Here is a 14353-nt window from a genome sequence, read left to right on the forward strand (position 1 = left end):
GTTGGCCTTACCTCATCCCACTCCGAGGCAAAGGAAGGTGACTTCTCCAGCCTCTTCTTCCCGATGCTGCAGTTGGACAAGGACTCGCTCCGGCTCCCCATTGTAGCGTCCTCCGTGGGTGAGCAGGTCAGGAGATCAGAGTCAGACTTGGACAAGCTGCGGCTGAGTTTGAGTTCAGCTTTGGGTTTGCTGGTGGGAGGGGCTCGGCTTCTGGCCCCGCTCTGGTCTCCTTCTTCCTCAGCACCACCAGGGTGTGGAGACAGTGTGTGAGTCAAAATTTTGGGATGCCTCTGGTTGTTGGTGGTGGGCAGGCCTGCTGAGTAGCCCACTCTCTTATTCTGGTCCGGGGCACTGGTTTGGGAGGTTCCAGGAGTGTGCACACCCGTCTCCTCCAGCTGCATGCTGGCCTCGTGGCAGGCGCCCTGCTTGGAGGACGCTTCTGGATTGCTCTGTCCAGTGGCAGAGAGTAGCTGGAAAGGGTCCTGCCCCACCTCACACACCGGGGAGGAGCCGTGGAGGAGACCTGAGAACTGCTCTGGGACCTGCCCGTCTTGCCCCTCCACAGAGTCTTGGCTCCGGCTGCTGTTGCTCTGCCTGTGGTCTTGTAGTGGACAGAGAGACAGAAATAAAAAATTAAACGTGTCAAAAATCAACAAAATTCCAATGCAGCAAGTGTAGGGCAGAGCAGAGTTCAAAAACAGAGAAAGAGAGAGAAGCTGGACAGGCTGGGGAGGAGGGCAAGGGAGAGAAGGAGGAGAGGAAGGAAAACAGTTTCGTATTGTTCTTAATGTTCAATTTGTACCCAAAGTCAGAGCATTTATGAAATTCCAAACACTGGCTGATTAATGCTATCTGGCAGGCTTCCCCGTTGTTAGATTTCTGTTAACATTAACGACTAGATCTTGCTATATAAGGCGAGGAGAAGTGCGAACTATATCCTACGGAAAGGACACAAATGAGTAGAGAGTGAGTGATCATGGAATAAAAGTGAAAGAGAAGGACAGGGAGAGACAAGCAGAGCAAGCAAGACTCACTTCTGGAACATCTGATACATTTCCATAAAGGCCAAAGTGTTATTTAGAGCCACCCGCCCTCCCTTCCTTTGGCAAGCAGCAACAGAGGAAAAAAAAAAAAAAAGGTAGAGGTCACGATCCACAACCTACAACTTCTGGAATTCCTTAACTGAAAGTGCAAAACAAAACAGCAGAGAAATAACTGCTTCCTTCCTCAGAGGGGGCATTCAGAGTCCCACGCCTCATCCTTCCTCAGGGAGCACAGACTTTCTTTGTTGTTTCTTTGTTTCTTTTTTGAGACTGTGAACATCTCACTCCTTCCAAAGCCTCTCAGCTGCTCGTATTTGTTTAAGTTTAATCTTAAATTGATCCACTGAAAACAAAATGGTCTAATTTGTCAATGCCAGGAGACATTTGCAGTTCTCTCAAGACCTCCTGAACATCCTAGAAATTTGACACTACTAGCTCATAAAGCCAACTACTACTGTACAGTCATCCAAGATATCAAATACCTCTGCCCTGAAATAGCATAAATAATTGACCACATCAGAGACCAACATCAGCACCACAGTGTGACACCCAAGGGCTTCCCCTTGCATGAACTCATTCCCATTAAAGATTTTAACCCACATCATCAGGGCAGATAACACTATGTCCAGTACCAGCTCACATTCCAAAGTTAATATTCAACTTTATTTTCTCTATAAATGTGAATTTGTGGTACATGCTCCTAATGATTCTCTAGTCTCTCCAAAGCTCCCAAGAACTATCCATGAAATCAGAGAAGCTTTGAACCAAATGGGTCGAGGTCAACTATTTTTACAGATGAGGTATCTAAGGCCCATAGAACTTTAGTGGTTAGTTCAAGGGATGGTGAGGGAAAACACTTTAACCTAGGAATCTGAAGACCTGGTTCTGGTCCTGACTGTGCTGCTCTCTAAGGGTGGTCTTAGCAGTGATCTCAATTTGCTGGGTTCAGTTTCTAAAATAAGTGGTTTGGACTGCATGACCCTTAAAATCCCTTTTATGTTATGATAGTGATGAGAATCCAAATCTCTACCATACCATAATATCAAACTTTTCCCTCTCAGGGGGTTCCGCAGAACCCTGCCTGCATACTTTTCTTGCTGTCTGTATAGCACCAAATGTCCCTTATTAGCATGCCCACAGCACCAAAGCCCCTTCTTAAAGGTCAGTTCTGCAACTGAGACAGATAGTCTGGTGAGGAAGGATACTAAATGAACAGCGTTTCATAAAGATGATGTACTGAAACATAGTCTCCATGCTAGGATGAATCCTGAAGACATCATGTTGAGTGAAGTAAGTCAGACACAAAGTAACAGATATTGTATGATTCACATAAATGAAATAGCTAGAAAATGCAAACTCATAGAGACAGAAAGTAGAGTACAAGTTATGGGGTGAGGAGGGACAGGGGAATGGGAAGCTAATGCATAATGAGTGTAGGGTTTGTTTGGGGTGATGGGAAAGTTGGATGGCAGTGAGGGTAGTGCAACATTGTGCATGTGATTAATCCCACTGAATAGTATGCTTGGGAGTGGTTGGGATGGGGGAGTTTCTGTTGTATATATGTTTCCACAATTTTTTTTAAAAAAAGGCAAGCAAAGAGACAATGAAAGTTAAATGCAATACCTTATCATGGACTGGATCTAATAATGGAGGAGAAAAAGATTAAAAGGACATTACTGGGACATATTAAAAAACTGGAATATAGACTGTACACTTCTTATCAATGTAATGTTCTTAAACTTGATAAACATACTTAAGGTAGTTATATAAATGAATATCCTTGTTCTTAGAAAATGTACATGGAAGTATTATGTATTCCAGGAACATGATGTATACAACCTACTCTCAAATGTTCAGAAAGTAGATAGATGGATGATAGTTGGATCGATAAACAGATGGATAGATAGAATAAGGCAGATGTGGCAGAATGGAAAAATTGATGGATCTGGAAATCTTGGGGGGATGGGGCTGGAGTTCTCTGTATGAATTTTGTATTATATTTGCAAACTGTTTGAAATTATTTCAAAATAAAGAGTTTAAATAAAAACAACAGACTTCACTGCCTGTGTACAATGTTAGCAACCACAATGCTGTTTCTTTCAAGATAATTTTTAAGGAAGGGTCCCAACAACCAACTCTCACATGAGTCTGTCTCCCCCAAGCCTGAGCAGAAAGAGACCATTCCATTCATCCCACCCTCTAAAGAAGAGTGGTTCAGTTTCCACAGTCTGTTCAGCTTTTGACAAGTCTGCAGAGGCTGCAGAGGGGGCAACCAATTAGCTCCACTTTATGGCTCTTATTATTTATCCACAGGAGCCCAGAAGTATGAACTTTGGCTTCTCCTTCCTTTATACTTGACTGCTTCAGGACTTTCACACTGCCAACTCACAAACCCTAACCCCAAAGGTCAGGTCCAGAGCACTGAGCAAGCCCTGAACAACTTGAATCACTTCTCAAGGGAAGAAGCAATGCTAAGTTCACAGGAGTTCCATACAGTTTAACTCAGACCCCAGGAAACTGTGACTTCATGGCTATGAATATCACACAGGACAACTGGCAGCCAGAACAAAACTGCCATGTAGTAAAACCACAGAGGATGACACATGACCATCTTATAGTAGTTCAGGCCAGTGGTACTTCCTAGGAGACAATGATGGAGAGTCAACCAGGCTGCAAAATCCGCCACCTCTGGGACTATATTCTAACAGCCAACTTCCTACAGATCCTGGCCCAAAGAGGCCAAGGTGCAATCTCCCTCTGTCAGCACTTGAACGCAAGAAGAGGATTTGGTAACAGGAGTACAGGCTCCTATTCTTTTGCATTAGCTTCCAGATTCTTATTTAACAGTTTTTCTTTGGGAGAGGAAGGACCCAACTGCAACAACAAAAGAAAAACACTACAGCCCAGAACTGGGAGCCAGCCTATCTCACACTGGTGATATCCTGGGTGGATATCAGAACACAGGCCCCAGAGAATGTTCTGACTCCTGCTGTGGGAGTGACAATGGAGGCCCTGTCAAACAGGCAGCCATTCATGTTAGCCATCAATGAAGAAAGCGAGACAAATGTCAAGAGCTCAATATCAAACAGATGCCGGGGGAAGAAAGTGGGCAGAAGAAGGAATGGAAACTTACAGAAGAGGGAAATATATGGAGAGGAAGAATTTCTACAGGTCATAATATGATTACAGAAAACAAGATCCTCCAATATTTTATGGTGTCTAAGAAACCAAGGAAAAGGATGTGATTCCCTTACAATTATGCAACCTACCCAGGCCAATTTCTTAAGAAAGACATCCTGATATCTGAACAGTTTCTCAAGATTTAAGAACCTCATGATCTTAATAAGGTCCTATTTAAAAAAACAACAACCAAAGCAACAACAACCAAAAAACCCCCTATATCCAAGGCTAAGCAAGATTTCCTGGCAAATCAACAGGTGAGACAAGATCTACTAATTGGTCCCCAATTTCTGCAGTCAGGATAATATCGGGTTTCTTAAGGACAAGATGTGTCAGTTTGGATGTATTATGTCCCCCAAAACGCCATTATCTTTGATGCAATCTTGTGGGGGCAGATGTATTGATGTTGGTTAGGTTGGAAACTTGTGACTGAGTGTCTCCATGGAGATATAACCCACCCAACTGTGAGTGACACTTTTGATTAGGGTGTGACCTCTTGATTCAATGTTTCCATGGAGGTGTGGCTCCACCCATTCAGCATGGATCATTATTGGATCACTGGAGTACTTTAAAAAGAGCCACACAGGCCAGATGCTGCTGCAGCCTAGAGAGGAACGCCCTGGAAGAAAGTCATTTCGAAACCAGAACTCCAGAACAGACACAGCCACGTGCCTTCCCAGCCAACAGAGGTTTTCCCGATGCCATTGACCATCCTCCAGTGAAGGTGCCCAATTGTTGATGTGTTACCTTGGACACTTTATGGCCTTAAGACTGTAACTGTGTAACCAAGTAAACCCCCTTTATAAAAGCCAATCCATGTCTGGTATTTTGCATTCTGGCAGCATTAGCAAACTGGAACACAAGGTGTTAACAACAGAATGTACTGGTCAAGAGCTTGACCTCGAGCAAGTCACCTAACTTCTCTATGCTTCAGTATTCTCATCTGTAATTTTGGGATTTTAAAAAATATATATTATTTTTTATAGGAATTGGCTCACACAACTGTGGGATTGTCAAGTCCTAATTTCACAGGGTAGACTGCAAGCTGGGAAATCTGAAGAAGGTTTCAATGAATTCCCCAGGAGAAGCTGGTTGGCTAAAGTAGAGATAGAAATTCTTCTGACTACTGAAATCATCAGTTCTCCCTTTAAGGCCTTCAACTGACTGGATGACACTTCTCTCATTGCTGTAGGCAACCTCCATTGTTGATTCTAGATGTAATCAGCCATAGATTCATAGCAATCAACTGAATGATCATTTAAATCCACCAAATATCCTAACAGTAACAATGAGGCCAGTGCTTACTTGACCAAACAACTGGACACCATAACCGAGTCAAGTCGACACATGAATTTAACCATCACAGTCTACCCTTGCCAATATGACACCCATACAAATCTCCTTAAACCATACTTAATCTTTAAATAAAAACAATAACAGTCATACTTTTACCTAACATAATTAAACTGTTCTGCATACAATTGAAATGTACTTACTCCCCAGAAGAGGGTACAAGCCCGTGGGTGTTTTAAGTTTCCTGGGCTGCTCAAGCAAATACCCTGAAATGGGTAAGGTTAAACAATGGGAATTTATTTGCTAACAGTTTTGAGGCTGAAAGAAAGCCCAAACCAAGGTGTCATCAATATGATGCTTTCTTCCCAAAGACTGGCATTCTAGGACTGGCTGCAAGTGATCCTTGGTTCTTAGTCTGGCACAGGACAAGGCACATGGCAGCGTCTCCTGGTCTCTCCCTTGTCTTCCGGATTTCCTTGATGTTCAGCTTCTGGCTGCTCCTTGTGTGGCTTTCTCTATCTCTCTGAAATTCATTCCACTTATAAAGGACTGCAGTAATAGGATTAAGACACATCCTGATTGGTATGGACCACACCTTAACTGAAGTAACCTCATCAAAGGGTTCTACTTACAATGGGTTCAAACCCACAGGAATGGATTAGATTTAAGAACACAGTTTCTAACCACCACATTGGGTAATATTGACTCTTAAACCTGATATCCTACAACTTAAATACTGTGACACAAAGTTAATACAACTTAGGTTATATAAGGAGATAAGATAGGGAAGAAAACAAAGATATTTGCTTTAGTTATGTATACAAACATACTTATAACTAAACAAGGAAGGAATACTCATAACCTTGACATGTTACTGCATGGTATGTGAATATATCTCAATAAAATGAATTAAAAAAAAAACTGTAATTAGTCACATGGTCACAGATCATGTTTACAACTACCTTCTTCCACTACCCATTTCATATTCCCTTTACCCACAGCAAGCACCTCAGCGGCTCATGGCTCTTTACTTGGTGGGGTGACATAACCTTAATTCCTGAAGTTTCTGAGCCACTAGTAGTCCTACCTGAAGCGGGTTGTTGCAGTTTTCCATTGACTTGAATCACAGGGAATGGTAGTACTAAGCGCCACCCAAAAGGATCTCCTGCATTCCGGGCAACTTCTTCTTTACTTCCACTGTGCAGTAGCAGTAGCAGCAGCAGCAGCAGCAGCAGCAGCAGTAGTGGTAGTAATAGTTCTATTTCCCCTTAATGATCAGCATCAGTCACCCCAGCCAGTAAAGTAATTCCCATCAGTTTTTTTTTTTTTAAAGTAGTTTTATCGAGTTATATTCACATACCATACAATCCATCCAAAGTGCATAATCAGTGGCTTTTAGTATATTCACAGTTGTGCATTCATCACCACGTTCAATTTCAGAACATTTTCATTACTCCAAAAAGAAAAACCCATGACCCTTAGCAGTCAACTCTCAATCTCTCTATCCTCCTCTAGCCTATCATAACCCCTCATCTATTATCGTCTATTTATATTTACATTTTATAGAAATGGAATCATACAATTTGTACTACTTTGTGTCTTCCACTTAGCATAGTTTTTTTTAAAATTCATTTTATTGAGATATTTTCACATACCATGCAGTCATACAAAACAAAGCATACATTCGATTGTTCACAGTACCATTACATACTTGTGCATTCATCACCAAAATCAATCCCTGACACTTTCATTACCACACACACAAAAATAACAATAATAATAAAGTGAAAAAAAGCAATTAAAGTAAAAAAGAACACTGGGTGTCTTTGTTTGTTTGTTTGTTTTCCTTCCCCCATTTTTCTACTCATCCATCCATAAACTAGACAAAGGGGAGTGTGGTCCTTATGGCTTTCCCAATCACATTGTCACCCCTCATAAGCTACATTTTTATACCATCGTCTTCAAGATTCATGGGTTCTGGGTTGTAGTTTGATAGTTTCAGGTATTTACTGCTAGCTACTCTAATTCACTAGAACCTAAAAAGGGTTGTCTATATTGTGCGTAACAGTGCCCACCAGAGTGACCTCTCGGCTCCTTTTGGAATCTCTCTGCCACTGAAGCTTATTTCATTTCCTTTCACATTCCCCTTTTGGTCAAGAAGATGTTCTCCATCCTATGATAGCATAAGGTTTTAAAATTATTATTATTTAATTAGAAAAGTTATAGATTTACAGAAAAGACCTGTAAAAAAATAGTGTTCCCATATAACCCCTATTGCTGACACTTTGCATTAGTATGATACCTTTGTTACAACTGAAGACAGAATATTAAAATAGTACAATTAACTATAGTCCATAGTTTGTTACATTAAGTGTATTTGTTTCCCATATGCCATCCTATTATTAATATCTTGTATTACTGTCGTACATTTGTTATAGTTCGTGAAAGACCATTCTTATACTTGTACTATTAACCCCAGTCCATCGTCCATGACAGGGTTCACTGTGTTATGCAGTCTGATATTTTATCTTCTGAATTTCATTTCTAGTAATACACAACTGAACACCTCCCCTTTCAGTCACATTAACATACAAAATTCAGTGATGTTAACTACACTGACAATAATGTGCTACCATCACCACCATCCATTTCCAAAACTTTATAATCAACCTAAATAGAAATTCTGTACAAATTAAGCATCAGCTCCCCATTTTCTACCTCCAATCTATCCCCTGGTAATCTATACTCAAGATTGTAAATTTACGAGTTTGCTTATTGTAATTACTTCATATCAGTGAAATCATACATTTGTCCTTTTGTGTCTGGCTTATTTCACTCGACATAATGTCTTCAAGTTCATCCATGTTGTAGCACGAATCAGGACTTCATTCCTTCTTACTGCTACATAGTAGTCCATTGTATGTATATACTACATTTTGTTTATCCACTCATCTATTGAAGGACACTTGGGTTGCTTCCATCTTTTGGCAATTGTGAATAATGCCGCTATAAACATCGGTGTGAAAATATCTGTTCGAGTCTGCTTTCAACACTTCTGAGTACATCCCTAGTAGTGGGATTGCTGGGTCATATGGTAATTCTATATTTAGCTTCCTGAGAAACTGCCATTGTCTTCCACACTGGTTGCACCATTTTCCATTCCCACCAGCAATGAATGAATGTTCCTATTTCTACACACTCTCCAACACTTGCAATTTTCTGTCTTTTCAATAGCAGCCATTCTAATGGTTGTGAAATGATATTTCATTGTGGTTTTTATTTGCATTTCCCTAATAGCTAGTGATGTTGAGAATCTTTTCATGTGATTTTTAGCCATTTGTTTAGCCTCTTCGGAGAAATGTCTATTCAAGTCTTTTGTCTATTTTTTAATTGGATTGTTTGTTTTTACTGCTGAGTTGTAGCATTTCATTACATAGTCTTAATATTAAACCCTTATTAGACACGTGGTTCCAAATGTCTTCCCCTATTGAGTAAGTTGTCTTTTCACTTTCATGAAAAGTCCTTTGATGCACAAAAGATTTTAATTTTGAGGATGTCCCATTTATTGATTTTTTTCTTTCATTGCTTGTCCTTTGGGTATAAAATCTAAGAAACCATTAGTTAACACAAGATCTTGAGGATGTTTCCTTACATTTTCTTATAGGGGATTTATAGTCCTGGTTCTTATATTTAGGTCTTTGATCCATTTTGAGTTAATTTTTCATATAGGGTGTGAGATAGAGGTCCTCTTTCATTCTTTTGCATTTGGATATTCAGTTTCCCAGCACCATTTACTAAAGAGACTATTCTTTCCCAGTTGAGTGGAATTGGCAGCCTTGTCAAAAATCAATTGGCCACAAGCTACCCTTCGATCCAGCAATTGCACTTCTCGGTATATACCCGGAAGATCTGAAAGCAGTGACACGAACAGATATCTGCATGCCAATGTTCATAGCAGCATTATTCACAATTGCCAAGAGATGGAAACAACCCAAATGTCCTTCAACAGATGAGTGGATAAATAAAATGTGGCATATACACACAATGGAATACTACACAGCTGTAAGAAGGAGCGATGTCATGAAACATATGACAACATGGATGAACCTTGAAGACATAATGCTAAGCGAAATAAGCCAGGCACAACTAATGTGAACATTGAAAAATGTAAAACAAATAGTTTATAATGTAGAACATAGGGGAACTAGTAATAGAGAGCAATTAAGGAAGAGGGAATGATAGTCCAGTAAGAACAGATAAGCTATTGTGGGTAAATTTAACGTTCTGGGAATGCCCAGGAACGACTATGGTCTGTTAATTTCTGATGGTATGATAGGAACAAGTTCACAGAAATGTTGCTATATTAGGTTTTTTCTTGGGGTAGAGTAGGAACATATTGGAAGTAAAGTAGTTATCTTAGGTTAGTTGTCTTTTTCTTACTCCCTTGTTATGGTTTGTTTGAAACTTTAAAAAAAATTTTTTTTATATAGTTGATTTAAAAAAAAAAGAGTTAAAAAAAAAAAAACAATGAAAAACATATGCAGAGCCCCCTTGAGGAGCTGGTGGAGAATGCAGGGGTATTGGGCTTCCCCACCTCGACGGTTCCTGATGTGCTCACAGACATAGGGGACTGGTAGTATGATGGGCTGAGCCCTCTACCACAGGACTTGCCGTTGGGAAGACTGTTGCTGCAAAGGAGAGGCGAGGCCTCCATATAATTGTGCCTAAGAGCCTTCTCCCAAATGCCTCTTTGTTGCTCAGATGTGGCCCTGTCTCTATGGCTAAGCCAACATGGCAGTTGAAATCACTGCCCTCCCCCCTACGTGGGATCAGACACCCATTGGGGTGAATCTCCCCAGCAATGTGGAATATGACTCCCGAGGAGGAATCTAGACCTGTCATTGTGGGATGGAGAACATCTTCTTGACCAAAAGGGGAATGTGAAAGGAAATGAAATAAGCTTCAGTGGCAGAGAGATTCCAAAATGAGCTGAGAGGTCACTCTTGTCGGCACTGTTACACACAAAATAGATAACCTTTTTAGGTTCTAGTGAATAAGAGTAGCTAGCAGCAAATACCTGAAACTATCAAACTACAACCCAGAACCCATGAATCTTGAAGACGATTGTATAAAAATGTAGCTTATGAGGGGTGACAATGTGATTGGGAAAGCCATAAGGACCACACTCCCCTTTGTCTAGTTTATGGATAGATGAGTAGAAAAATGGGGGAAGGAAAAAAACAAACAAACAAAAAAACAAACAAAAAAGGCACCCAATGTTCATTTTTACTTTAATTGCTCTTTTTCACTTTAATTTTTATTCTTGTTATTTTTTTGTGTGTGGTAAGGTAATGAAAGTGTCAGGGATTGATTTTGGTGATGAATACACAATTATGTGGTGGTACTGTGAACAACTGAATATATGCTTTGTTTTGTATGACTGCATGGTATGTGAATATATCTCAATAAAATGAATAAAAAATTTTTTAAAAAAATCAATTGGCCATAGATATGAGGGTCTATTTCTGAACTTTCATTTCAATTCCATTGGTCAATATATCTATCCTATGCCAGTACCATGCTGTTTTAACCACTGTAGGTTTACAATATGCTTTAAAGTCAGTAAGTGTGAGTCTTCTAACTTTTTGTTCTTTTTTAAGTGTTTTGGCTATAGTGGCCCATTATCCTTCCTTCCAACACTTGCAATTTTCTGTCTTTGCAATAGTAGCCATTATAATAGCTGTGAAACAATATTTCATTGTGGTTTTTATTTGCAAATTTGATACTTGGCTTGTTCATTTCTGCAAAGTAGGCTGCTGGAATTTTGATTGGGATTGCATTGAAGCTGTAATGTAATTTGGGTAGAACTGACATTGTAACTATACTCAGTCTTCCAATCCATGAATATGAAATGTCCTTCCATTTATTTAGGTCTTCTTTGATTTCTTTTAGCAACGTTTTGTAGCTTTCTGTGCACCAGTCCTTTATATCCTTGGTTAAATTTACTCCTAAATATCTGATTGTTTTAGTTGCTATTGTAAACAGCTTTTTTCTTGATTTTCTCTTCTGACTGCTCATTAGTAGCGTATAGAAACACTACTGATATTTGCATGTTGATCCTGTATCCTGCCACTGTGGCCAACTCATTTATTAGTTCTAGTAGCTTTGCTGTAGATTTTTGAGGCTTTCTATACATAGGGTCAAGTCATCTGCAAAAAGTGAAAATTTTACTTCTTCCTTTCTTTTTCTTGACTAACTGCTATGGCTGGAACTTCCAGCACAATGTTGAATAACAGTGGTGACAGTGGGCAACCTTGCCTTGTTCCAGATCTTAAGAGAGAAAACTTTCAGTCTTTCACCATTTCAAAGATCTTAGAAGTAGGTTTTTCATATATGTCCTTTACCATGATAAGGAAGTTTCCTTCTATTCCTATTTTGAAAGTGTTTTAATCAAGTAAGGATGTTGGATTTGGTCAAATGCCTTTTTTGGATGAATTGAGATGATCATGTGTTTTTTTCCCCTTCGTTTTGTTAATGTGGTCTATTATATTTATTGATATACCTGGGATAACCTTGCATACCTGGGATAAAACCCACTTCATCATGGTGTATAATTCGTTTAATGTGCTGTTGTGTTCGGTTTGCAAGTATTTTGTTCAGGATGTTTGCATCAATATTCACAAGGGATATTGGCCTATAATTTTCTTTTCTTGTAGTATCTTTATCCGGCTTTGATATTAGAATGAGTTAGGCAGTGTTCCCTCCTCTTCAATTTTTTGGAAGAGTTTAAGCAGGACTGGTATTACTTCTTCCTGGAATGATTGGTAGAATTCACCTATGAAGCCATCTGGTCCTGGGCTTTTCTTTTCTGGGAGGTTTTTGATGACTGGGTCAATCTCTTTACTTGTGATTTGTCTGTATTCTAGAGTCAGTGCAGCTGTTCTTGTATTTCTAGGTATTTGCCTATTTCACCTAAGTTTTCTCATTTGTTGGCATACAGTTGTTCATAGTATCCTCTTATGATCCTTTTTATTTTTGTGGGGTCAACAGTAATGTCCCCCCTCTCATTTCTGATTTTATTTATTTGCATCCTCTCTCTTTTTTTCCTTTGTCAGTCTAGCTAAGGGTTTGTCAATTTTATTCATATTCTCAAAGAACCAACTTTGGGTTTTGTTAATTCGCTCTATTGTTTTGTTTTGTTTTTTATCTTCAATCTCATTTATTTATGCTCTAATCTTTGTTATTTCCTTTTGCTTGGTTTTGGATTAATTTGCTGTTCTTTTCCTGGTTCCTCCAGGTGTGTAGTTAGGTCTCTGATTTTAGCTTATTCTTTTTAATGTAAGCATTTAGGGCCATAAATTTCCCTCAGCACTGCCGTAAGTTTTGATATGCTGTGTTCTCATTTTCAATCATCTCGAGATAGTTACTGACTTCCCTAGCAATTTCTTCTTTAACCCACTGGATTGTTTAAGAATATGCTATTTAACTTCCATGTATTTGTGAATTTTCCTGTTCTCCGACTGGGTATTGATTTCCAGTTTCATTCCATTATGATATGGGAAAGTGCTTTGTATAAATTCAATCCTTTAAATTTAATGAGACTTGCTTTGTGACCCAACATGTGGTCTAACCTGGAGAATGACTCATGTGCCCTTGAGAAGTGTGTATATCCTGTTATTTTGGGATGCAATGTTCTGCATATGTCTGTTAGGGCTAGTTCATTTATCATATTATTCGAGTTCTTTGTTTCCTTATTGATCCTCTGCCTAGATGTTCTAGCTATTGTTGAGAGTGGTGTGTTGAAGTCTCCAATGATTATTACAGAGGCATCTATTCTGCCCTCAGTTTTCCCAGTGTTTGCCTCAGGTATTTTGGGACACCACGGTTAGGTGCATAAATGTTTATGATTGTTATCTCTTCTTGGTGGATTGCCCCTGTCTTTCTTTGTCTCTTATAAGAGTTTTGCATTTAAAGTCTATTTTTTCAGATATTAGTATAGCTACCCCAGCTCCTTTTTGGTAACTTTGCATGGACTACCTTTTTCCAACCTTTCACTTTCAACCTATTTGTGTCTTTGGGTCTAAGGTGAGTCTCTTACAAGCAGCACATAATTGGAGCATGCTTTTTTATCCATTCTGCCAATGTGTGCCTTTTGATTGGACAGTTTAATCCATTAACACTCAATCTTATAACTGTAAAGGCAGTACTTACTTCAGCCATTTTATCTTTCGGTTTTTATGTTATACTCCACCTCCCTCTCCCTTTTTTACCCTTTTGGTTAACCTTACTGACCATTTTCATTTCTACACACCACTCCAAGCTACTCTCTAGTGACTGACCATTCAGCCTGTAGAACTCCCTTTAGTATTTATGTAGGGCAGATCTCCTTTTGATGAACTCTCAGTTTCTGGTTATCTGTGTGTATTTTAAACTCTCCCTTTTTTTTATTTACACAATTTTAATGAGATATATTCACATACCACACAATCATGCCGAGTGTACAATCAGTTGTTCACAATACTATCATATAGCTGTGCATTCAGCACCACAATCAATTTCTGAACATTTTTATTACCCCAAAAAAATAAAAATAAAAGTAAAAAGAGAACCCAAAACAGCCCACCCCTCCCATCCCCATTATTCATTTACTTTATGTCCCCATTTTTCTATACATGTGTCCATGTGTCCATACACTGGATAAAGGGAGTGTGAGCCACAAGGTTTCTGCAATCACATGGTCACATCGTATAAGCTGTATAGTCATATGACTATCTTCAAGAATCAAGGCTACCGATTGCAGTTCAACAGTTTCAGGTATTTCCTTCTAGCTATTCTAA

The 14353-nt window shown here is 39.3% G+C and overlaps 1 protein-coding gene across 8 annotated transcripts in view; it reads right to left on the minus strand.

The window, feature by feature from the left end:
• The window catches only part of ANKS1A (ankyrin repeat and sterile alpha motif domain containing 1A), a 240219-nt gene that overhangs the window by 99657 nt on the left and 126209 nt on the right, over positions 1-14353 (minus strand). For all 8 annotated transcript variants that reach the window (XM_037843766.1, XM_037843767.1, XM_037843765.1 and 5 more), the window contains one exon: positions 12-601. In XM_037843766.1, the coding sequence (XP_037699694.1) occupies positions 12-601 (590 nt within the window). The remainder of the gene's footprint in view (positions 1-11; positions 602-14353) is intronic.

Source organism: Choloepus didactylus, chromosome 7 (assembly GCF_015220235.1).
Source record: "Choloepus didactylus isolate mChoDid1 chromosome 7, mChoDid1.pri, whole genome shotgun sequence".
Taxonomy (NCBI): Eukaryota; Metazoa; Chordata; class Mammalia; order Pilosa; family Megalonychidae; genus Choloepus; species Choloepus didactylus.